General features: G+C 42.9%; 1 protein-coding gene, 1 long non-coding RNA gene and 1 other non-coding gene across 3 annotated transcripts; 2 read left to right on the top strand and 1 right to left on the bottom strand.

Annotated features, from left to right (window-relative positions):
- Positions 1-3707: 3707 nt before the first annotated feature.
- On the bottom strand, positions 3708-11306 carry GLRX5 (glutaredoxin 5). The gene is made up of 2 exons (XM_045013657.1): positions 10992-11306; positions 3708-5171 (listed from the first exon to the last, which is right to left on the bottom strand). Exons 1-2 carry the CDS (start codon positions 11299-11301, stop codon positions 4993-4995), a joined length of 489 nt encoding a protein of 162 aa, XP_044869592.1. The 5' UTR covers positions 11302-11306; the 3' UTR covers positions 3708-4992.
- LOC123368669 lies at positions 11181-13892 on the top strand. Its single transcript, XR_006578861.1, has 2 exons — positions 11181-11810; positions 13456-13892. It is a non-coding gene; the product is annotated as an uncharacterized LOC123368669 (long non-coding RNA).
- Positions 12889-13158, top strand: LOC123370566. The gene has a single exon (XR_006579463.1).
- Positions 13893-26700: the final 12808 nt, after the last annotated feature.

Below are 26700 nucleotides of genomic sequence, written 5' to 3' on the forward strand. Positions count from 1 at the left end.
GACGGCAGTGCTAGATGATCATATAACATGAGTGAGGTACATAAAAATTGGACACTAGGCTCTCAGGGACTCGAGTTCCTTTAAGCCACCCTGCAAGGCAACCTGTTCGCTTGAGCATTCTACAGCAGGCTGCAGCTGAGCATGCAGCAAAAAAGGCAGTGTGAGCACTTGGAGAGCACATTAAGGAAGGCCTATGAGTATCCCATGTTCATATGCAGAGTCCTTTAAGGAGAATGTATATGTTACCATGTGTAGTCTTTTAGCGAATACCCTTGTTACATGGAGGGTACGAGTTTGTTTTTAAGAATGGGGTATGGTCTCTGCATTAGACGGGAGGATTTCTGGTCAGGACATCCCACTCCATAGCTTAATATTCCCTTGCTTGGATTTATGCACTGAAAACTCCTTGACTGGCTTCCTCATGCTAGCTATCCTTGCAGGATTCCTGAGTTTAACATTCCTAGGCTTAAGCCTTTGCTACCTATTTTACTAAGGTTGCCAGATTTTCCTCCTGGAAAGAAGTTTTACCTCCAAAGCTGCCAAGTCCTCCTGTGATGAGAATCTCCTCACTGGCGTCACTGTCTAAGACAGGATGGGCAAACTTTTTGGCCTGGAGGCTGCATCGGGTTTTGTAAATTGTATGGAGGGCCAGTTAGGGGACGGGGACGGGATTGGGGGCCGGCCCCCACCCAGGACTCCTGCCCCATCCAACCCCCCCTGTTCCCTGACAGCCTGCCCCCCTTCAACTCCCAGTTCCCCCCCTTGACCCCTATTCACACCCCTGCCCCAACCATCCCCCAAACTTTCCTGCCCTCTATCCAACCCCCTCCTGCTCTGTGCCCCCTTACCAAGCTGCCTGGAGCACTGGTGGCTGGCAGCGCTACAGCCAATGCCACCATGCAGTGCAGCTCACTGGGTCAGGCCAGGCTCTGCCCTGTGCCACCCAGAGCATTGCACTAGCGGTGGAGCGAGCTGAGGCTGCGGGGCAGGAAGACAGCAGGGGAGGGGCCAGCCTTCCAGGCCAGGAGCTCAGGGGCTGGGCAAGATGGTCCTGTGGGCCGCATGTGGCCTGCAGGCCATAGGTTGCCCACCTCTAGTCTAGGATAAAGACATAAGTCTCTATCTCAGAAGCCTTAGCCTGAGGCCATTCCTAATACATCTATTAAGTTCATCTTAACCTGAGTCACAGTGTTTGCTCTTCAGCATGTTTATTATGAAGGGAGAGCATTGATCAGCCCAAGATCTAAACTTAGGCCAATAAACAGCCACCCCCTCCACAAAGAAACAAACAACCCCCACGCCCCCCCAAAATAATAAGGCTGTCCAGCAGCAGAGTGGGGGCTATCCAGTTTTTTGCACGGACACCACCATGTATGATTACCTGCCTTGTGGGCAAGTGGCATGGGGGGGGGCATGCACTACATGCCCCTCAGAGCCAGAGAATTGAGTTTTGGAGACCAGAGTTGCTGAACTGGGGGAGCTAAGGGAGACATAAATGCAATTAAATGGTCAGCTTTCACACTGGAGAGCAGTAAATAGTGGGGGCCCCAGGGATCTGTAATAGGACCAGTGCTAGTTAACATATATGTACAGCTAAAGTCAGGTGCCCTGCAATGCTGTGACTAGAGTCTCTCATTCCCACAACACTTGCATTAGCGCTACAGCAGTAGTGTGTTGTAGTCTTACCATGTAGACACACTTGTGGACTAAAAGGAACAGTGGTGGAAGGGGGTGAGGATAGGAGGCAGATCTACAGCTCTCAATTTATATTCCTACTTTTGGCAGCAAGATATACCGGCGACCTTGACCCTGTTCATTTTAGTCATCTGACTTCTTACTCATTCACTAACTTGATCAAACACACTCAGAGCAGGTAACTGACTGAATTATCCAGTAAAGCCTGCTTAAAATCTACCACATACTATAGAAAGTTGCCATTCAATAATAAAAGCTACATTCTATGGAATGGAAGAAGGAAGTCAGAAAACCAGGGTGCTGCTGAAGTTGGTCGACAATAGTATACTCCGGGGGTGGCCAAATTGTGGATTATGAGCCACATGTGGCTCTTTTACAGTTAAAGTGTGGCTTGCTGAGCCCCCCCACCCCTTCCATTCTCCACCTACCAGATTGGGAGGGGGAGAGAGGGCAGGGCAGAAAGCTTAGGACTTCTGCCTTGCAGCGAGGGGTGGGGGTAGGGGTTGGGTTTCAGGTTTTCAGCCTCGTAGGGAACACCTGCCAGGGCTCACTGTTTCAGCAGGAGCAGGGCTGAAGGCCCAAGCCCCATCAGGGACCTCCCACGTGGCTGAAACCCTGTGCCCCAGCAGGGGTGCCCCGCCCCTCGAACTTCTGAAGAATGCTGTATAGGGCTCAGAGGGTCAGTAAGTTTGGCCTCCCCTGGTATACTCATGTACTATGGAAGCCGTAAGATCAACACCTCTAATCAACGTGAAAAGAGAAACACTAGCAGTAAGACAGAGGTGTTATATACTTGAGTTACAGGGCTGCTCTGAGGTTTATTTGTTTGAATAAACATTTGAAAACCTACCATGCATGAATATTTTCCTCAGCAGGTTAGGTAACGTGGAGTATTTTTCAAACAATTAGGTTGGGCAACAGTTGAGGAGCAAAGTGAGGAAGAATGAAAAATAATATCGCTAGCTTGGGTGTTAGATGTTAGCATGTGATGGAGAAAACTACTTACATCTCCCAGAGGAAAAGGAGGAAGTAAAAACAGCATTTAAGAATATTTCTTTTTGAAAACAAGATAGTTTGTAAAGGCTTTATGTACACAAAGCTATTTTTGGATGTATAATATTAGAGTAAGGAAGTTAAGACTGAAGTACACAGAACTGACATTCAAGTGTTTAAAATTAGTAGGGTGCACTTCATGAATACAATGTGGTACACAAACTGAGACTTCACCCACCTAGAATTCTACATGACTGATATTTGCAAATAGCTGCTCTTAAGTCTATTTTATTACAGTACAAAATAAACTAACCAAAGGGGAAGCTATGGAGACAAAACTAAGGGTGTTTATACACAGTACATACTCATTGCTACATTTGTCTTGCTCTATCTTAAATTTCACTTTTAGTTCCATACCTACTTAGAGATATTGACCAAGAAGTGTTATGGTTTTACATCCTTAGGGTATTAAGAACAGAACCGAGGATCTGAAAGAGCATCTGAAAATAGGCATGCTTTAGTGTACTCAAAAAACTGATTCAAATATCCACTATGAACATTTAACATCATAATCACTTGTTTACTTAGTGAGAGAAGCTGCCACAGGTACTTAGCCCAAAGTACAATTTAAAAATTCACAATACACTATACTGTAAGCAGGTGATATAAATATTGTATTTCATCATGGTGATACTTTCTTCACTATTTCCTTAATGGAATTAGGCATATTTACAGTCAGCTTACTGTAAAATATAATAGTATTCACTGAAGAATTCGCTAACTTTCATGATTTCTGCACTTGAGCTACCTCTCAAAGAAGCACCTAGACAGAAGATTTGAAATGGACTCTTATACTCCAGAACTCTCATTTTGCTCATTCCTAATTTGCAAAGTTATGGCCCTGAATTCTCCCCACCCTTCAGAATTTTCTTAATTCAAACAAACAAAACAAAAAAACACATTTTCTGTCAATCACACAGTGAAAGAATGCTCAATAATAATATTCAAAACAAAAATAATCAAATTCATTAGAAACTTTATGATAAATCAAAATAATGTAGACAATCATACAATCACAGGATAATTATTTTTCAGATCATTTGCTCAATCCATGGATAAATGCTGCTTTTACCCATAAAACTAAATAGCAGTAGTTCTTGAGGGACTACTAACTTTAATTTGCTATTTTTTTCTCCAGATATACTGTATGACCTTTTTTATTTGTAGAAACACCGGTATTTGACACTTCACAGAAAATAGACAATCCAGCAAACAATTCTGCCATCTGCCCAGTAGATCCCCTCCCTTGCTCTTTACTGGTACCTAGAAGAAACAGTTCATTTGTTTACTTCATATTTGAAGACAACACTCTTTGTGGCACAGCAGTCAAATAGGAATGAATATTTGTCAGCGTAAAGCTAAAGAATGTAGCTGCTGACAAGTAGTATAAGATTATATTCAGGGTTTTCAAGTTATTCCACTCTCTATAAGGAAGAATTATAGAACTTCCACATCTGACCACTGATAACAGAGACTTAAATTTCACAAAGTGTAAAAACCGAGGCCATTTTTGGCAGAGGTACAATATAAATTACTTTAAAACCTTTTAATCACAACTCCCAGTAGTCTCCCAAAAGCCATCAGTAGTTACAACCTACAGTCTGGGAAACAAAGCAATAATGAACAACGTATCATTTGTTTATACTAATGTATTTATTTATAGCTGTAGGAATAAAGGTGTATTTCATAGATCACTCATGTGACTGTTTTCCTCCAGTTTGTTAGAAACAGATTTGCAGGTAACCAATACACAAGTTTACAGGTTCCCAAGAAGTCCTACCTTCAAGTGTTCATACAGAATGACAGCAGTTATTTGATAGTGTTTTCAAGAGAACCAAAAAAGCTACAAACACTGTCTACATAGGTTTATATATCAAAGCATTAGCCAAGTGATATACACAGATGAGCCATAAAAATAATATTCTACAATCTTTCTTTTACTCCTGCCTCAGGCAAGAAGAATTGACACAAGTAGAAGTAGGCTGCTTGTTTACTTCAGTTCCACAGACATTGAATTACAGTGCAATGGTTATAATCAAATTTTCACAACAGAATATCCTTAAACCAAAATACCAAATAACCTGTACCGTGAGCTACCATTTGTTTACTGATAAACAAACGTTAGTGTCAGTTCAAAAAGATGCCTCCTTTGAGATAACATGTAAGGCTTTTCTGGTAATAAGTTATTGTCAAAGGTTTTGTTTATTATAGTCCCATCTTTTAAAATGAAATATCTTGCTTGGTTTATTTTTTGTCTTGGTCTTTTTCTGCATCCAAAAGTGCAGAGCGGATTCCTAACTTCTTAAGCTCTTCCACTAGATCTCCATTCTGATGCATCTGGAGGAGTATGTCACAGCCACCAACAAATTCACCGTTAAGGTATACTTGAGGGATGGTAGGCCAGTTGGAGTAGTTTTTAATTCCTGTACCAGAAAATAAATTAAAAAAGGTTAAATCTGTTGTTTTCAAATATACTGGAATTCATTAAAAGTAAGAGGCATTGCTTCAGCATGCAGCTTTTAATACTCTCAGTTCCTTCTCTTTGAGGCTGTGGGTCCTGTTTATGGCAGAAGAGCCATCAGAATTAACCACATTCCACTAAACTTTTTTGGTTCCCACCTAGAGCTAGAAATTTGAGACCCGAGTTCAGTTCCAACTGTGACTCTTAAACAGGAGCTGTACAAGTATCATGCTTGCTTCCTGGGGATGAGAGAAGATTACTAAAGCAGTGGCTCTCAACCTTTCCAGACGACCGTACCCTTCAGGAGTCTGATTTGTCTTGAGGACCCCCAAGTTTCACTTCACTTAAAAACTACTTGCTCACAAAAGCAGACATAAAAAATACAAAAGTGTGACAGCACGCTATTACTGAAAAATTGCTTACTTTCTCATTTTTACCATAAAATGAACCACTGTACTAAAGTGACTTATTTGGCCAACGAAAAAATCAGGAGCCTTTAAATCAGTGTCCAGTCATGTTTGTATGGGGAATTTAATTACAGTATCCTCTGTAGGATTATTAAAACTCCTTGTAGGGAATACATTCTTACTGCCTTTATACAGCGCTATTTGCTACTGCAAATTCATTTGCTAGACAACTTGTCCTCTAACAGTCCTTGAATTTCTTAGTGCTTTATCTTTTACTGGCAGACACTGAAATTCATGGGAGGGGCACAAGATGTAACATGCACCTAAGACACACTATGAAAATGTGCTTAGCATTACAAGTTAAGAAATAAATACGTAGTCTGCTACAATTAACCCTTATGAAAAGCCATGTAGACTAAACAATTTTTTTAATTATTTACATTAGAGGTTAAATAAGACCAGTCACATTTTTTCATAACAGAATACCCTTATGCCAAGCATTATTACTTGTTGATGCTAGTTACAGTTAAAGGATCTCAGAAAGATAAGGAAGAATTATTACAGCTGTTGAAAGAGTTTATACATGCCGTTTGTAACTTTAATATCATACCAAAATGCTGCAAACCTAACAGTTCACTTTCTTAACTTTAAAATGCAAATAACCATATCACTGCATGCTCATCCTTAGTCAGTCATTAATTAGGATCCCAGACCATACTCTAAGTCTGTGGTTTTCAAACTCTGTAGACTGTGTACCCTTTTCCAAATAATGTAGTCTATCATATCCCCCCATCTGAGAGACGATCATAATATACCAATAATTAGATTGCCAAGTGTTACTAAATAAAATGCGTTGTCCGCCATTACAGGATTTTCCTTGAATACCCCCCTGACAAGAACTCATGTACCCCAGTTTGAAAATAACTGCTATAAGTAGATGTCCCCCGACAGTGCAGGGTAACAAAATATTGACTGAAAAATATTAAGAGCAAGTAGTACACAACATGGAAAGATTAAGTTTTCCCATCTTACAGAAATGTAAAAATGTATTTTCTAAAACACAATTCTTTAACAGAAACAATAAACCAAGGTACCAACTTAATAGCAGATATATCTGTATGCAAGAGACTATGTTCTCCAAATTGCAGTCAAACAATGGAGTCAAATTAAGACTTTTTCACCTAAAATCTATGATTTATCTGTGCCTTAAAAGTTCTTTAAAAATTATAGGACCTTTTGTGTTTCATAATTACTACAAATTTGACTTTTACAATAGAACAGTGCTATCTAAAGTGTACATTATGGAAAATTCCTAATGGCTGTTAAAGGTGCCTCCCAGATGATACTGTATCAAGCTAAACAATCTTAGACTGTTTTCTCCACTTGAAAGAACATGACCTATCCAAGCCATTTACTCATTTAGCTGCTATAATAAACTAATTTCTACTTCAATAAGTGCTTTGTTTTCTGATTTCTAATCAGATTAACCAATTCTCGTTACTCACCTCCATACTAAAATATAGATTGAAAAAGAAGTGTTTGAGTTCCAATCGTGAGAGATTATGGTTTGCACAGTCAACAATGCAGATACAGAAAGCTAATTCTACCAACACTAATTCTTTAGAAACTGCATCTTAAGATTTGTTATGGATAACATTTTAATATGCTTACATTTTAAAGCACCATTTTAACTATTAATAGCCCCTTTACCTAGGATATGTTTTATTTTCACTCAGATGAAAGTGTCTAACAAAATAATTCTTTTCTCTCTCATATTTGTAGTTCCATCCCCTAAAGTCTGGTGTCCCTCCTTACTCCCTACTGTCAGTTTTCTTTCAGCATTCCCTATTTATTCCCTTCCTTGGGCAAAACTCCCACTGAAAACAATGAGAATACTACCTGAGAAATCAATGTTGAACAAAACCTTAAGTGTAATATTAAGAACATATCAACATTCTTCCCTAGATGTACAGTGCACCAACTTGTCCTATTACAAAAGGGGAAAACAAGTAAAATGTCATAACATTGTTTTCAATGCTGCATACCTATGATCCAATCCCAGAGCTTAAATAAATAAACTCTGTGGATCATTACGCAATGAACTACTGACCTGTTCAAGGTTCATGAAAGAAACCCAGCTGCATGTTATTTTTTGCTTACCAATTCATTCTATTAAATCATAAGATTAACAAATCATTTTACTTTAGAGATGGAAAGAGCTACAACATTTTTATATTTTAAAGTTTAATAAAGACTTCCAGAAAGCACAATCCTAAAATCTCAAGTTTACCAATAACTAAAATAAGATAGTTTGAATATAATGTAAAAGACCTTTTGGTAGTAATTTTTTACTTTAACCATGACATCTCACTACAGTTAAGTCATGAAACTGAAAAGCAATTTGAAAAAAATAAAATAAAAATGAAGACCAGATATAAACCTTTCAACTAAAAGCTAAATGAAAAGAAGACAGCAGAGGCCCAAATGCAAGAAGTAAAGGGGAAAATGGGGGTGCAGAGAAAGAAATCATCCACTTGATAGATCTAAATATAAAGTATTAAATTCCTATCCTACCAAAAACAAACTTGCTGTAAAGTGTTCATAGTAAGCATTGCTAATTCCCTACACCTGCAAGTCTGCTTTCAAGGCAAAAATATTCCACTTCACAATCACTATACTCAAGTAACCCTATGAAACCTTAACACTTAGCTAGGCATGTCCAAAAGGGAAGCAAGCAGAAAGAAGTTTCACGTGATCAGACTAGCAACCTTCTAGAAATGGAGATCCAGTAAAACAGGCGCAAATACTTTCACATAAGCTAGCTTCTAGGTTGCTCGGGATGGCAGAGTGTTCCCTGAATATTTCTTGTGCATGTTATTGGGGCCTGAGAAGGCATATTTTATACTTTACCAAAAGAAGGAAAAATCCTGAGCAGTCAATGCTGATACACTGTGAACTGATGTACTGTGGTAGGAGTTCTCAAACTTTTTCAGTGTCCATCACACCTTAAGACAGATCGTATTGTGGGCCATTTCACATTCCATTAATAATTTTCCTGATAACCTCACAAAATTCCTGAGGCAACTATTGTGATGAAGTGTCAATGGCTGTTTAAAATCAGGAGAGCTGCAAAGCAACTGACAAGATGTAAAGAGTTTATAACCAAAAGGAGATGTCATTCAGTCATAACCTGAACTGTGCCACCTCTGACCCAAATTTCACCAAACCTAGAGACCACACTGGAATTTTGTAAGAGCCTGGAGGATGGCAAATAATTTGCATAAACAGAACAGAGCACATAGTGTAATGTAACTCAAATTAAGATCTGGATTCAGTGGGATGAAGATAATGAGCCTTGCCTATCTCGTATGAGCCAACATATTCCTTCACAGCTTTCTGTTGCTCCAGTCAAGCATATAATAAGCAGTGTTCTAGCAAGCCGAAGATGATGATTTTGACAAATTATTTTCCTACTGAAGCTTATTCAGGAATTTTATAGCTTTGAGTCAATAGACAAAATAGTCTTGTATTCCATTGTTACTGGCATACACTATGTTTTAGGTATTCTAGTTATTTTTAAAAGTCCATAATAAACAAGTTTAAGTGTGTAAAACATGGCAGAATTTGTTTATAGCCTCAATTTTTCCTTAATATATGGTACTGACACCATTATCTGTAAAAGTGAGCACAGGTCTAGGTGAATTGAGAATCTTTCTTTCAAAAAAGAAAAATGATTCAATCTGCAAAGAAAACAAACCACATGGGTTGGCTGCTCAGACCAAGATAAGGAATCGTGCCACACAGCTTGTCATCTCTGTGGGCCTCACCTTTTAACCTGTGAACACACTTGTGACTCTCAGGGATCATCCCAATTTGAAACATGGTGAACCAAGGTGTTAATGGGTTCTGGGAAAACTTTCAGAGACTACAAAATTTCACTGTAGGATGAAGTTATGCCAGGATGATGCTTTCAGGCAATACAGTGTACAGCTGAGCTAATATCTATACTGCTTTGTGCACATTCCAACTGAAGAACTAGGGGTCACCAAATGAAATTAATAGAGAGCAGGTTTAAAACAAATAAAAGGAAGTTCTTCACACAGCGCACAGTCAACTTGTGGAACTCCTTACCTGAGGAGGTTGTGAAGGCTAGGACTATAACAGCGTTTAAAAGAGAACTGGATAAATTCATGGTGGTTAAGTCCATAAATGGCTATTAACCAGGATGGGTAAGGAATGGTGTCCCTAGCCTCTGTTTGTCAGAGGTTGGAGATGGATGGCAGGAGAGAGATCACTTGATCATTGCCTGTTAGGTTCACTCCCTCTGGGGCACCTGGCATTGGCCACTGTCAGTAGACAGATACTGGGCTAGCTGGACCTTTGGTCTGACCCGGTACGGCCGTTCTTATGTTAAGAGGTTAAAGTGGTTTAGAAACATTAAGATTACATTGCCCAAGTGAAGTATGCAGATAAATTTTACTTCTGTCTTACAGATGTGCCACAAAGATAAATGTTCAAAGGATTTTGAAAGTCAATGGGATCTGGTTACTTATCAATAGGGCCTAAGGAAGTTAACTGCAGCACAAAACCACACATCTACAGCAGTCATGAACAAAACCCAGGTCTCTGTATGCCCAGTGCCAAGATCACCCGTCCTCTACAACTGACAAGCTGAGCTACTCCCCAGATGGGCTACAACTCAGGCCACTGCGGAGTGACAAGGAGGGATGCCAGCTCACACAGACATGATAACATCCCCTTGTGACTTTCTCTCTCACAGAAAGCACTTCAGGCCTGTTTTTTCATAACTGCTGAGCACCTATAGGGCCATTAAAGTCAGTGAGAGCTGCTGGTGCTCAGCGCCCCTGGAGAAAAGCAAACCCTGCAGGGGTCGGCAACCTTTCAGAAGTGGTGTGCTGAGTCTTCATTTATTCACTCTACTTTAAGGATCCGCATGCCAGTCATACATTTTAACGTTTTTAGAAGGTCTCCTTCCGTAAGTCTATAATATATAACTAAACTATTGTTGTATGTAAAGCAAATAAGGTTTTTAAAATGTTTAAGAAGCTTTATTTAAAATTAAATTAAAATGCAGAGCGCCCCCCCGACCGGTGGCCAGGACCCGGGCAGTGTGAGTGCCACTGAAAATCAGCTCGCGTGCCGCCTTTGGCATGTTGCCTACCCCCGCGTGGGTCCCCTTTAGGATGTGTACGTGGAAGGTTTCTGCCTTCCCTCCACCGCCCCCAACAGGGTCTCCTCCAGCGTGTGTCGGCGGGGCGTGCCTGCCTTTCCCCAGCCGGGCCCCCCCCCGCCAGCGTGCCGGGGGAGGGGGTGTCTACCTCCCCCCAGCCGCCTGGGGCTAACCGGGCGCTAACCTTGCCGGAGGTCGGCGTCCTGCAGCACGTCGTAAGCCTGGAAGTCCTGCACCCCGTGCAGGCGCAGGATCTGCACCACGGCGTTGCTGAAGCCGCACAGGGGCTGGCCCGGGTTGCCCTTCATGAACACGACCACGGGGTGCGCCCGCACCAGCCGCTCTACCGACTCCCGCGACCCTCGGCCACCCTCACCGCCGCCAGGGGACGAGCCGTCGCCGGCCGCGGCCTGGCTGAGGGGCCGCGCGCCCCACCGCAGCGGGGCCCCCCGCAGCAGCGAGGCCGCGCGCAGCCAGCACAAAGAACCGCTCATCGCTGCCTTGCCTAGCGACGGCTTCTTACACCGAGAGACACAGGCACTCCGATCCACCTCCAGTCCGCTCCTCCTCCCCATTGGCAGAGGCGACAAAACGTCACGGATAGCCTCACCCACAGAGAGGCAGAAATATCTGTCAATCCACATCCGTGACCAATAGCCTGCATCAGAGACTTTTTCTGGCCCATCCACCAGTTCAAGGCGCTTCCTCCCTATTGGCCGAGCCTGGGATCATACGGCAGGCCTTGAGTGGATATAAAAAATTGTCAATCGACCCGCGCAGCCAATAATGCGCCACACATCCGCATGTGCCCGCCCACTGAATTATTAATCCAGCCCCTTCTGCATTGCTATTGGCTGCACTAGCCGCGTAGGCTGAGGCTAGTCCGGGTCTCGAGACAGGAAGGAGGGGGGTAGCGGCAGCGGCGTGAGGAATTTTTGGCTGCTTCCGCTTCCGGCGTGGTGAGCTCTGTGGCGCGGGGCCGGCGTTGCGGGGCACCTCGGAGGTACAGCGTGGTGCGGCTCGCGGGGGCTGCGGCGGGGGCGGGGACCTGGTTGCGGCCGCCGGCGCTATGGCGCCCTCGGCCGGGGGGGTGGAGGCCGTTGAGGTATCTGGGGGCTCGGCGCCCGTGGGGTCTCCCGCCCTCCCCCCCCCCGGGCTCTTAGCGCGTGACTGCGATCCCCGAGCTGCTTCCCTGGGCCTAGAGCCTCCCCGGAGCTCAGCGGGCCTCGCTGGGTGGTGCCGCGCCCTGTCCGGGGTCGGTTCACCCCGCGGGGAGCTCGGGTGCCTGAGGCTCTAGCGAGCAGGTCAGGGCGGGCCGCGCCGCGCATGACGGCCGAGCCCTAGTGGGGGAGCGGGTTGGTCACTGTCTCCCAGGCCCACGAGAGCCGCGTGCCCCATCAGGCTCGGTAACATCGCGCCTCCCCGAGCGCCCTAGAGACCCGCCAGCGGGGCCGGCCTCGCTGAGACTAAGCCCCGTCCGGCGCTGTGGTGTGTGAAGGGGCAAAGCGGGGTGGGAAGCGCTTTTAACCAGCCCCCGCCGGTCGCTGTCACGATCTAGCCGGTGAGCGGGGCTCGTTCAGGGCTGGGTGCGGGGAGGGGTGGTAACCTGGCTGGTGCCTGGTGAAGAGGCGCAGGGTGCTAGGGGTGACCAGTGTCCCGATTTTATAAGGACAATCCTGATTGTTGGGGCTTTTTCTTGTATAGGCACCTATTCCTTCCCCCCCCCCCATCTCCATTTTTCACACTTGCTGTCTGGTCACCCTACAAGGGTGCCTTTTTCTCTAGTACCAGTTAAAAGCTGAATCCAGGGCTTTGGAGCGGAGCCCAGTGCTGGAGCACGGAGCAGCTCTGAGAGCAGTGGAGCTGCAGGTTTCTGCTTGGAGCTGAAGTGGAGCACAGCTCCAAAGCCCTGGCTGTATCTTAGGGTAAAATTTTAAAGTCACTGAAGTGATTTAGGTGTTTAAGTCCCTGCTTTTACAAATGACATGGGCACTTAGGTGCCTAGATTCTATTCACCATTGGCTCCATGTGTTTGTCACTCTTAAAAACTTTGCCCAGGATTTTCTGAGTTTCATATGATATGTCTGTGGTCTTGGAGCCGCCCTTGGTTGTTTGTGCTTGGGGCTTACCAGGCTTGCAGAGAGAGCATCTGTCTGAGGAAGCCGAGGCATGCCTGTAAGAGTAATAGCAGAACCATGTGCAATATTCCTCTGACAGTCCTAATTCTGTTGCCACGGAGATAATGACTTATTCCATGTCATTATCCATCTACCAACAGTAAGAGTAACTTTGCAGTCTGATATTGTTTAGCAAATACCAATTTTTGCTGAACACTAAAAACTGCTATAAATTTTCAGGTGGTTCCTTCAAACCTGTTCTTTCCAAATGTATATTTGGATTTATGTGCAGGAACAACACTGAATAAACCTGAAACCGAACAAGATCTTTTGTCTGTGTAGCATAAACTGTATTATCCTATGCACGTGTCCATCCCATAAAGTAGATGCCAATTAATGATAAGAGATCCTTGCTATTAAGTCTGTTAACCATTTCACCATAACTAGTCATTGCTGTTAGTTGTAATTTTTATTCAGCTGTAATCTTCTAAAATTCAAACTAATTAATAAACTTTTCTATTTATTTGCCAGGTTAGTGATTCAAATCACCTGCTCTGAAGAAATCTGAATGTGGCTTCAATGGGAATTTTAAGGACATCTTATGCACCCCTAATGTTGCAGATGTTTCTGTTGGGGAAGCCAATCTCTTCTCATTATGAAGACCTGTAATATATGATAAAAATAAGTAACATTTAAGTGAAGTTGCAGAGCTTATACAATCCCTCTAATTTGTCTTGTAATCTGAATGGATTGCCTATTATAATGGGCACCTAGTTGCTAAATTGATTTGTAGCACACTTCCAGTGAACTACTTAAAACTCTATAGTTCTTGTACTATTGACATTGCTCATGCTACATAATACAACATTATTCAGTACCACACAACTGACCCTTGTGTAACTCTTGGCTTCATGGGATACAAAACTAGCTATACATCTCTGGATAAATAAAAAGACTATTAGTAAACACTTGTGAAATATGCTAAGACTTAACTGTAGTCACTCACTTGCCTGTTTCCTTTTTTTATTGAAAGAATACAAATGCTTTCTGCAACTCATCACACAACTGTCATTAGTAGTTAAAGGCTAGCATCTATTCTAGTATTCCAGAATGCAAGTGAGATTAGGAAGCTCCTTTAAACTTCATTTTGATCAGCTTGTTATTCCAATACCAGAAGTTAAAGTGGCTTGAGTGGCATCTAGAACCCAACAATGGAATTATTTCTCTTTATCTGTTTTCTATTATGTTCCCTGAACTGTAAATAAGAATGACCTATACAGGTTTTTGAGAAACATATAGTGCTAGCACAATAACAATATGATTTGGCTAAAGCAACTAGGTGTTGCTACAGTATAAATGATCACTCTAAACTAGATGCTAATAAAAACAATAGTGCAAAATGATCTAAATATCAAATGTTTCTTATAATTCTTTGTCTAATCCTGTTTTTTAGTGCTTAGGAGACTCTAAAGGGTTTTTACAGGTTTTTTGCATTCATTCTTAAGATGTCTTTCTACACCTGGCCCACTAAAATAAATAAAAGTGGGGTGTTTTCTTTTGGGGAGGAGTTCAGTAGAGGTATACAGAAGAATTGCAGCTTGCTAGTTACCAAAGAAAACAGTGAGTTCCAAAACCAGCAAACAGAAGGTATGGTTATGGGGCTTCTGAATGTTTGGTTTTCAAGAACAAGAAACATCAGAGTAACTGGACCACCCATAGATTGTCTGACTCTAAATGGTGTCAAGGTATAATATGCTGCATATCAGTAATTGGTCTGCTTTGTAAAGCATAGAGCCCTACTGTGTAAGGAATGACCAGGACATTTTGAGTGCTTGTGTGGTCTCTGCAGAAGAAGTTGGATGGAATTTGAGTCTGGTTATCAGCAGACGCAAACCTATTGAGGGCCAGGTTGGTGTCTGTGCTCCATGCTAAATAGAAAAATCTCCAGCTCTTGACTATTATGAGATCAGTAGGTATTAACTCTTATATGATGTAGCTGGATAATCTAGAGAGCTACTAGTCTCTGTGTAGTAAAGATGGTGATTAGTTTTATATTAGAAGCTAGAGTTAGAGCCCCTCCCTTCAACTACTACTGTATATGGGATTTCTCATTGAGCTCCTCTAACAGGAAATGGCTTTTTCTAGATCTTGAGCTCTCCCAGTCTGAGATGGTACAGGCTCAGCCTGACTTCTCTTGTAAGGCCTTGGGGCTTGCCCATACCTCTGTCCTAGAGCCAGATTCTCTTCCTCTAGTGGCACAAACAGTGATATAAAAGTGTAATCTTAGCTTTTAAGGAGGGAGAGGGGAGAGACAGATCTTTCTTTCCACTGAATACCAGATCTGCAGAACTTTGCTCCCTGAATGAGACCAGCTGCATAGCCTCTCCCTGTTCCATTTCTCCATCATCATGGAGCAGGAAAGCAGTGAACAAGAAGACTTGTGCTATGATTGCTCGCAGCCCACAAGACCCTTGCTTTCCAATGGGTAGGGGATCGGCGTCTGGAGAGCTTGTTGGGAAGCTCTGCTTCCGCACACATCAGCTTAATCCTCTCTGGAGACACCTGGTAAGACAAGTCAGCCCATGGCTTTAGCAAACTGGGCTGTACTTCCCCATCAGTGATGTTTCCTTGCATTTTTCCAGTTATATGTTGGGTGATAAGTGCCAGAGCTACAGTCTGACTGCCACCCCATCCACCTAGCCTAAAGCTCTCTAGAGCCTCATCCCCTTCCTTGAACTCTTAACTCCTCCCCAGAAGAAGGGAAGCCAGAAAAGCAAAAGAATCCTTTTACTGAACATATTTGAAACTAGCAGGAGAAAGGTAGTGGCCACCACCAACAGATATCTCATCAAGACATTTCTCCTTAAGACAGATGCCCTATACCTCTTTCTGTGCGCCTAGTATGAGTCACTTTCCATCCCATCCCTTCCGTAGCAATCCATACTAGTGTAAGAGCTACCTATTCCATTACATGCTCTTCTTGATTAATCTTGTGAGCCACTTGCACCAAAATCTTGTCTATTACCAAGACCAATGACTTAGCACTTTCCTATCCCATTTTTTCACTCTAGTCAGCGCTCTACCTACGCTAAATATCTGCTATCTACTTGATCCACTGTGAGCAACAACATCAAGGCAGCTGAACTGCTACAAATTTAAATTACCCTACGTTCCTTTCTGTATGAAGATTAAGAAAGTAGAGATCTTCTCTCCCTCCCCCCCCCCCCCCCGTATAGTTTCAGACTTCCCATACACGTAACAAAATATGTATCTGTGTTACCAAAACTTGCCACAGGTCAGCTCATTTTATTGAACATAAAAGGCCATGTGACCTTGCATATTTCAAAGATTATCTTACCTACTGCCCAGAGAGGTATGAATATGAATAGAGTGATGCTTTTTCATTTTTATATCATTCCTATTTATTTGTAATACTTAGCATAGATGTGAAGTTGTCATGTGAGTGGCACATGCTGTAGCAGGGTATGGAGGGGTGATGGAGTTAGGGATATTTGTAGAGGCCTTTCTTTGAATTTCCTGACTTCAATTTTTGATACATAATTTTACCCTAATTTAAACATTTTTAGGCTTTCAAACATCTTTTACAATTGCAGTATTTTTTTCAGTAAAGTCATTTTTGTTCTGTCTTTAGGTTATTGTCTGGTAGTATAAACCTATCCATTGACTACATGAACTGCTCAGGTTCTTCGTACAGGTCACCAGGGCCACTTTGTACTACAACAATGGGAGTTTTTTTTGTTTTTGTTTTATATGGTGGCAAGAAGGAAGATGTCTTGTTAAAACTTAAACTTACCCAATCTGCATCACTTGCTTTTGCCTACAAATCTGTAGTTTTCATAGTGAATCTGGGCCCTCTTAAAAAAGTTTAGCTGTGAAGGAGTACATGCAATCTATTGATGGTCTAACAATAATATCGTCCGTGACGCTGCTGTAAAAAGACTTGTCGGGTGTCTGTTCTTTCTATAAAAATATAAACTTGTAACCTCTTCACCAGAATGTGTAATATATTTATTGAGGTGTTAAGGGGAGACAGGAGACTAAGAATAGTTTTCAAATGAGCCTCTAATTAGAATTTGTCAAAATGATATTGATGTTATAGGTGGTGTGAGTAGTACTGCCTATTATGAAGGTTGCCCAACGCTTTCTATGATAAAACCCTGTTTTCAGTTTACCAAACTTTTTAACCAATTGGACTGCTGGCATGGAAAATTTCAATCTGCCTCAAGCTGAATTGTTTTGAACAGTTTCAGCCAAAATATCCCAAGGATTTCCGAGAATGAGGTTAGAGACAAATATGTTGTTTTGCTCATATTAAAAATTCTGGTGACCTTTTCCTTGAGATGCTGTAATACCCTTGTGCTTTGGAATATGGGCTTGAAATTTGGCAAGGGAAGTGCCTTTTATTGTCTCTAAGAAAATTCACTCAGATTTGGCCAAGGTTTGAGCCTTTGAAAAATTGCAGTTTGTACATGCTTAATACAGACTTCTTGGAGTTTAACAGCTAAAAATCTCCGAAGATTCCTTCTACACTGGGCCTGCTCCCAGCCACAGGTTGAGGAAGACTTTCCCTGAAATGTCTGTGCTGGGCTCAGAGGCAGGCACCAGAACTGAGAGCAGGGAGCCTGGCTTGTGCTCTCAGTGCCTCCCCGTGTGGATTCCTGCAACATGGAGAAAGAAGCTGCCTGATTCAAATGCAGTGGGGAAAAGAGTTGGTCCTGCAAGGGCAGGGGGAGCAGACTGGGACAAGGTGGGAGACTGTTGTGGGGAAGAGACTGGGACTGGAGGCTAGTGAGGGGGAAAGGGAAACTGGTACTGGCTGAGCAAGGAGATTGAGACTGGGAGCCAGGAAGAGAAACAGGATGGGTTGGAAACCAGAGGGGAGGAACTAGGGGTGGAGGGCTGGGAACTGGTGGGGAAGGCCTGATGTGGAACCAGTTTGTGGTGAGAACTGGTCCTGGCTGAGCAAAGAGATTGGGATAATGAGTTTGGGGTGGTTGGGAGGCACTGAGTGGATGAATAGTTCAGGAATGGGGACTGGGGAACATTGGGCATGGGGAGGAGACAAATCTGATGAACTGGGAAAGGGGGAACTGAGACTGGCTGTGCAAGGGGACTTGGGAGTGGCAGGGAGAAGAAGGGGCTGTGGGAATTGCATGGGGGTACATTAATTTCTATTCAGCTTGCTGCCGAGTTTTATTTGATCTAGAGAGATTGGTCTATTTATTTGGGGAAATTTTAGAAAGATTGTCAAGGTACCCTAAACAGTGGGTGGGTGTTTTATTATCATTTTTTAGAAATTAAAATACCGCTTGAGATACAGGACAAAAGTTGCATTAGCTCAAAGGCGGTAGCAGACTCATAAGCCTCTGTGTGTGGTCTAGCCACTAGAGGGAAATAAAGAGCCACACAATTAGTGAGAGTAATGCATCAGAAATGTATCCTGGTCTTCAAAGGTTCTTAGCGGTTCTAATCCCCATATGGGTCACCATTTGTAATTATGCCCTAGAGGATATGGTGATTTAGGCATCCTAGGATTTGCAACACAAGTGATAAAGACTTAAAGAATAGAGTCAGAATATCCATGGTAAGGACTAAAAATTAGTTATCCTTAGGGACACCATAAACTTAAATGTTCATTTAAAAATGAGTTAAGGGCTCTCTCTGCTGAATTTTATGGCTTTACAATTATTTTCTTATATTTTAAAATGTCTTTCTTTCCCCTTTTGCAATGTGAAAAAATCAATAGAAACTGGGAATCTGATTTAACTGAGTGTTCTGAGGACTCATTAAAATGGACTCTTTACAAAGTGCTGTCAAATGCACAAAGTAAACAAACTGGGAGGAAATGAGATTTTTGTTTCCAATCTCTTTCCCTTATAGTGATCTCAGGTGTTAACTTGCAGCACTACTAGTGAGTAGAGTTTTCACACCGAAATGTGTGGTTTTATGCTGACAATATCCCTTTAGAGTAATACGCTCCCTTTCTGCAAACAAATGATATACATCCACATACAAATATTTGGTTGTTCAATGACTAGCTCAGATATAAGCTAAACAGTAAGCACTTATGTAGTTTCATCATAATGGAGTTAGGGCTTCATGCTGCATGATACTGAGCACTTCCTGCAAGGTGTTGAACACCTCCTACTCTTATTGAAGTCAATGGGAGTCGAAGGTGCTGAACACCTCCCTGGAAGTACTTGGCATCTTGCAGGATTGAGTACCTGAATCAAGAAAGTGAACTTCACTCAACTGCATCATCAGCTTGGTGTTTACAAATGGCTCTTGGGCCTGTGAGTGACTGGGCCATCCGTTTAACCTCATAGCCAAATGCTAATTTCATCCCGTATACAAAGTCCTGGAAATGGCTTTGGATTATGAAATAACTACCCCTTTCCCCTTGATAATGGCCTTGTTCTTTATAAGTACAGTAAAGCAAATGGCCTTTGATGTTATTTATTTGCCAGGACTCCTTTCTAAACCATTAGCTGTTTGGGCCTCAGCACATATTTGCTTTGGTTTTAACTTTTTGATTGCTGCCAGACATGGTAGGCAGGTGGAGAAAAGTACATGTTTTATGCAGCTGCCAGATGTATCAGGTTCTTCACCTGGAGGCATTGATGAGCCAAGCGAACATTACCACATTCCACTCTAGCTTAGAGCTGCAGCAGTGGAAGGGTTAAGGCACATGCCAAATTGGGAAAGTGTATATAAAGGTTTGTTTCAGGAACTGCAGCATTTAAACATGAGCCAGCAAGCCTTTGGCCATGCACCTGTTTCCCGCTAGTTGAAAGACTGCATACAAATAACAATAAACTGTACTATCTGAAGTCTGAATGCTTGAGAGCTGAGTGAGTAGTATAGGTGGAGGGGGAAGGGAGATTCTGGGCAGTTGTGTGTCAGGAAGATCAAGATAGCAACATTTCATTTATCACTGTGCATTGTGAATAAAGAAATTGGAGAGGGGAGTGCAGTTGGTTGCCACTGAACTTAATAAGAGCAAATGCCAGGATTATTTTAGTAAAATAAACTTTCCTATATGTTGTTTATGCTCAGAACTGAATATAAATGATTTCTATGGGTTGGGGGTTCGCTCAAACTCAGCTTCTCCAGAACACCTCATTCAGTTCTGGGAGAATGCTTTATCCGGTTGTCTGAAATCCAAGCAATCAGTTCAACTCCAGCCTCATCACTGAGGTTTCTTTATTGGCATACAAACAAACTACACTTGAGTTGATCAGGATTGATCAAGATAGGTATTTTTTTACTTTCCCCCTGACAAACTTCATGGTGGGGGACCCTTGTTAATTTTTTTTTTTACCCTGGTGTCATCTCTGTTGTACCAATTTTTTTACTTTTCTTTGGTGACAAGGGAGTTCAAGTTTTCTTGCTCCTTATTACTTATGGCTGCTTATACTTTTTATAGCATTTCCCCCCAAATAGTACAGATAGGCCGTCATTTCAACTTGCGGACTGTGAGGTAAAGAGAACATCTTTTCTCAGTGGCATTGTTCAGTTTGCAGCTGTTTCCACTGCAGCATTTATTGGTGTAAATAAGGGAGGAAAGAATGGGGAGGATACACAGTTCTCAGTTTTGTTTTGAGGGACTCTGGCTCAGAGCCACAAAGTAATTAGGCACCTACCCAGTCCCAGTTTTGGCTCCACTGCAATTCACAAAAGTCCTGATAAATCTCCTGGTGCATAGCTAACCTTACTTGGTGCCTACATTTTCAGAGTAAAAGTTCCTTAAGTGCCTTTGTTTCTGTCTCTGAGTACGTGCACTGCCTCCCTTTACATGTCTGGAAGCCTGTCTCCTGCCTAAACGCCAGAGCAAGTCACAAACCAGGGGAACATAGTGTTTGTCCACGTGTTCCATTGTAAAGAAATACTTAAATTGTCATTGGGCCAATGAGAGAGAATGTGTGAGAATGACTCTGTAGTCCAGTGGTTAGAACACTTTCTTGAGAGGTAGGATCCTTTGTTTACATCCTTTCTTCCATTCTGGAAGAAGGGGGAATTGAACCTGGATGTCCCACATCCCAGGCAAGTGTGCTAACTTCTGGGCTAAAAGTCATAAAGTGGGTGACAATCTCTGCCTCCAGCCTGTTTGTGTGGAACAAGACAGGTGTCTAATAGAGTCCCACAAGAAATGCCTCAGGTGCCCAAGCTGCCTGACTCCAAGGGAGGGATTCCTGTTTGTGGATCACTAACAGAGATAGATGCCTCCCTGCAGGCCAGACTTAAGCATCTATCTCTGAGAGGGGCAAGGCTTAGCACACACCCCTGTTGTCAGCATCTCCCTTTGGGTAGCATAGGCAGCTTCCAGCCTACTGCGCTGGCTTCTCTCTCCCCATTCATTGTATAGGGAGCCTTGGCAACTAACATGGCTTTGCGGATTGCAGTGTTGTTCCTGTGATTTTCTAGGTGTCTAGACGTTAAGAGCTGTGATGCAACACATAAGTCCCTTCATGGATAGCATCCTGTGTGCCTGCAGACTTGCTGGAGCTAGATACAGTGACTCTGCTGGATGGTCCTGAGCATCCCGAAATTAGAGGTGGCAGTTACTAGGTGTGCTCATTAGCTGTTTGAAGCTATTTGGGTGATTTCCATTATGGGCAAGCAACCTTTCAGGTTACACGCACAGTAACTCCGAAAGAGCAACCATGGGAACTCAAGGGAAGGGAGATAAGTTTATAAATAATAGGAGTGGAAGCCACACTGGGGATGAAGCAGCATGAAGACTACAAGTGTCTGCTGTAAGGACTGAGTTTCAGGGATTTTGCCAGTTTTGTTGGATTAGATTGACGGCTCCTCACCCTACTGGAGAAGAGGACTAGACATGCTGCAGGCTATGCAAATTGCAGACTGTTCCAAAAATTCAAGGGAATTTGAAGGAGACTGTGGGACTATCCCTTGTTTTTCAACTTTAAGGAGCTGGTGTGTGCTACATCTAGGCTGGGTACTATTCCACAGAGACTGAGAAGGATAAATCGTCCCAGAGAAGTGCTTTAAGGGACTGTGTGTATGTGCATAAATCATATTTTGCATTGAACTTATGGTAATAACAATTAGTAAAACTTGGGGAACAACCCCCACCCCTGCAAAAGTGTTATCTTTAAAAAGCTGCTATTGACAATATTCAAAGTTTCATGGGTTATAAGTAAACCGTTATGTATTTATATAGAGAATGGTTTTGTACATTTTTTTCCATTAGAGATTTTGTCACTTTTATTCTCTCATATTTAACTCTGTATTATATATATAGATACATATTAAAGTCCTGAAAAGCCAAACTCCGGTCTGTATCCCTGCAGAGAGGTAAGCTTAAGGTACAGGAAAGCGGAAAGAGAGATTATCTCTAACATTAGCATAGTGCTTTCCCCAAGCCCATCATTACACAACTTTTCTATTTACATATTAGACTGTTCCTCTCCCTAAGTCAATAGGCTACAGGTGGCTGGGAGGAGACCCTGCTGAAAAACACTGATGAGAAACCTGCAGAATGGTGAATTTTGGAAGTAAATTGTAAAGACAGTAACAAGATGATCAGAAAGATGAGGATAAGACAGAGCACCTGGAATCTATCTCTAGCAAGACCACTAAATATAGGAAAAAAGAAAGCAAAAGCATTCCCACCTGTAACCAGCTCATGGAGAGAGTGAGCCAGCCAGCCCTTGAAATAATTAATGCCACTCCAGCTGCAGCTACTCTAATCTTCCTCCCAACCACTGCCCTCTCCCTTCCTGTTACTTTGAGATCAAGCCCCCTGCTTATTAAAATAGGATTGTGTCCCATTCCTAACCTGTGTGAGGTCTGGTCTACACATAGCTTTTGTGCTGATATAACTATTTTGGGTAGAGGTGTGTTGCTTTTTACTGAAATAGTTATAACAGAACAACCTCTAGTGTGGACACAGTTACACCAGTAAAAAAGCACCTTAGACCAGTGTAGCTTATTCCTCTAGGAGTGCAAGTGTGGTCGCGCTCCTAGTAATCCACCTCCACAAGGGGATTAGCTCTGAGCACTGGGAGCCTGTCTACATTAGCGCTTTGAAGTGCTCAGACTTGCAGTGCTCAGGGGTGTGATTTTTCACCCCCCCTGAGCCAGCAAGTTAGAGCACTATAAAATTTACTATAAAATGTAAGTGTAAACAAGCCCCCAGAATAACCTTTATACTAGTATAACTGTATGGTTGTTCAAGGATAGGTATGTAAACAAGCACTGAATTGCTGCTATGGCCTGATCTACATGATCTGATCTTAGGTTGACATAGCTACGGAGCTCAGGGGTGTGAGCTGCGCTGACCTAACCCCCAGATTAGTCATAGCTAGGTTAATGGAAGAATGTTTGTATTGACCAAGCTACAGTCACTCGGGTGGGGGAGTTTCTGCAGCAATAGAAAAACCCCTTTTGTCACTGTAGCCTGCATATATTCTGTGGGTTTACAGGAGCATAGCTATTGGTGCCATGGTTATGCTGCTGTAGCACCCATAATGTAGACATAACCTCTGTCTCCAAAGTTCCTGATCCTGTTTCTTTTCCTTTCCTTGCTTCCAACAACCCTAATATATCCCTTGAGGCAGGGAGTTTTCTTTCCTCTCCCCTAACCCCTCCACACACACACTATAGAGAATCTATGAAATTCTGATGTTTCCCTTTTCTGTTCATTGTGGACAGGGATGTACCCAAACCAGAGAGAACTGCAATCCTTACATTCCTGAAAACTATTATTCAAATGTTATTGAGTCACTTGGCAGACCTGAAAAAGTGATGTAAGATGTGAGAAGCAGGGCATTTGTGTGGTGTACCAATGTCATCTTTGGAATGATAAAAAAACTGTAACATCAGGGCTTTTCCTGGCATAGTGTAGGTTTTAAATAATTTTAATACTAAATCAGTCTGTTCTTCGATGCTGCACATGGCTGTACAGTGGACATTCAGAGGATGTCACTAGAGGAGGTTACAGAAACTTCTTTCCCTACTGGGAGGGGAACAAAGAGTTCTAAAATCCAGTGGGTCAGATCCTCTGGGGCACTGCTCACATACCTTGTGCACTCACTAAAACAGGAGTTTTGTTGCTGCAAGGAATATAAGTAAGTTTGGACCTTTTGTCTGAGCAATCTTGGTAGTGCCACTTAACAGATGACACCCAAATCAGGTACAAAGGGGATATCTAGGAGATTTCAGGGGAAATTCTTGCACCAGATGAAATTGTTGCACCTGAGAGCTAACAAGGGCAGGCCCGTAAACCTTGATGATCATTCAAATGAAAATACCCTTGGACAAAGAGCTGCCTACCACCTAGGGGCAAACCAGTTTGTCAAGTGTGGACTCCAGTGGGTGGTGACCAAGTGACAGATCACCTAATGGGGTACTTTTTGAAGTCTATAAAAGGAAGGTTCTCTTTCTGGCCATTTGAGGGCAAGGGAGATAGAAGGCAAGGTTATATAGAAGGGCAGTGGGGGAGAGGAAGAATTCTACACTCCCCTGAGGACTGTGACCAAATCCCAAAGAACTCTCAAGAGTGGTGAGGAAATAGAGGCAAGGAACCGTGTCCTTATTCTCTATGAATACATATATATATATACTGTGCAGCCTAAAATAAAGAGTGATTGTTTTAGGAATCCTCTTGCAAAATCCGTGTCTATTTTCTACAACAATCAGGTACATTATAAACCAGAGTGCCATAAGAGGGTGCATAAGCTATCGTGGTGTCTTAGAGAGACAGCATTTCTGGGACTTCCAGAAGAGGGAGATCAGACAGATTCTGTCCCATCAAGTGTGTCAGAGGCAGGGCCGGCTCCAGACCCCAGCGTGCCAAGCGCGCGCTTGGGGCGGCGTGCCACAAGAGGGCGGCAGGCGGCTCCGGTGGACCTCCCACAGGCATGCCTGCGGAGGGTCCGTTGGTCCCGCGGCTTCGGTGGAGCATCCGCAGGCGTGCCTGCGGGAGGTCCGCCAGAGCCGCGGGACCAGCGGACCCTCCGCAGGCACGTCTGCAGGAGGTTCACCGGAGCCGCGGGACCGGCGACCGCCAGAGCGCCCTGCACGGCGCACCACCCTGCTTGGGGCGGCGCAATTCCTAGAGCCGCCCCTAGTCAGAGGGGCTGGACCCAGAGACCTTGACTACAGCCTGCCCAGACAATGGGGAGCATAAAAGCACATGCATGAGCACAGTGTGGATCAAAACACAATGGTGAGATCCAGCAGGGGGAACTTGATCAAGCCTTTGGCAATTGTATTTTTATGAATATTTCCAATGTCCTGAAAGATTCAAATGTCTCCAAAATATGGATACAGATTGTTGCTACACGGTGTGTACACTCAAAAATACTGCGAGACTGCAGCAAATGTTATATTTATGGGAAGAATCTTAGCTTGCAGACCATATGTTATAATAAAATTGTTTTGCCCATAACTGTGTAAGCATAATTGAGCTAGATCTTCGGCTGGTGTCAATTGGCATAGCTCTATTGACTTTAATAGAATTGCATTGATTTACATCAGCTGAGGATCTTGTCCACTATGTTCTCTTGTGGTATGTGCAGCTAGACTTTCTTCACATGTAAGGATGCTTCAGGGACTTGCTGCTTCTTTGGACATATCTGACTGCTGGGAGAAAAGCATTTAACAGATATCCTTCGTACCTGATTTGGGTATCATCTGTTAAGTGGCACTACCAAGATTGCTCAGACAAAAGGTCCAAACTTACTTATATTCCTTGCAGCAACAAAACTCCTGTTTTAGTGAGTGCACAAGGTATGTGAGCAGTGCCCCAGAGGATCTGACTCATTGGATTTTAGAACTCTTCGTTCCCCTCCCAGTAGGGAAAGAAGTTTTCTGTAACCTCCTCTAGTGACATCCTCTGAATGCTGTACAGCCATGTGCAGCATCAAAAAACAGAGTGAGTTAATAACATTTGAATAATAGTTTTCAGGAATGTAAGGATTGCAGTTCTCTCTGGTTTGGGTACATCCCTGTCCACAAAGAACAGAAAAGAGAAACATTAGAATTTCATAGATTCTCTATAATGTCTGCTTGTCATCAACCACAAGAATGTGCAAATGGGTGTAGTGCACTAAAAATAGAAGAGCCCAGTTACCTTGTGGTGCTATAAATGCTTCCGCATTGTTGTAAAGATGCTGCACAGGTTCCGCCTAAAGATCAAACCGTGCCAATGTAAATGTTACTATTGTTTGCCAGCAACTGTTTGGTGCTTTCCACCCAGTCTCTTAGGCATTCTGCCTGTCACAGGAAATGTATGAAACTGCTGCACACTAAATCAAACCACAAAGGTCTGTCAGTGAGAGAAGACTTTTATCTTGGAAGAAAAAAAACCATATATTTAGAAAGAGAGAGCTGATGTTCAGTTCTTTTGACAGGCTCTGCACCTCTGTACTTCATCCTTAATCATTTAATCTCTCCCTACTTTTTTAGGTGTGAAGTGATACCTGCTGAGGTCAGCCTTCCATTGTTTGCATAGCAGACTGGTTTTCTAAGCATGAGTACTCATTTGTTTAATCATGTTGGTTGTATGTACAATGATAATGACTTTTAGACCTAAGCATATCACAAACTGTCATCAATGCAAGAGCCAATCAGCTGTGTAACTTGGTAAATAATATAAAATCTGGTATCAACACTGGGAAATGTTAGAAGAGAAGTTCAATGCAATCAACATTTTGATTTAATGGTAAAAACAACACAACCTTCAAAGTGTGTCTCTGAACACTGACCATTTGGGGCGGTTCAAATGGC

Source organism: Mauremys mutica, chromosome 4, assembly GCF_020497125.1.
Source record: "Mauremys mutica isolate MM-2020 ecotype Southern chromosome 4, ASM2049712v1, whole genome shotgun sequence".
Lineage (NCBI taxonomy): Eukaryota > Metazoa > Chordata > Testudines > Geoemydidae > Mauremys > Mauremys mutica.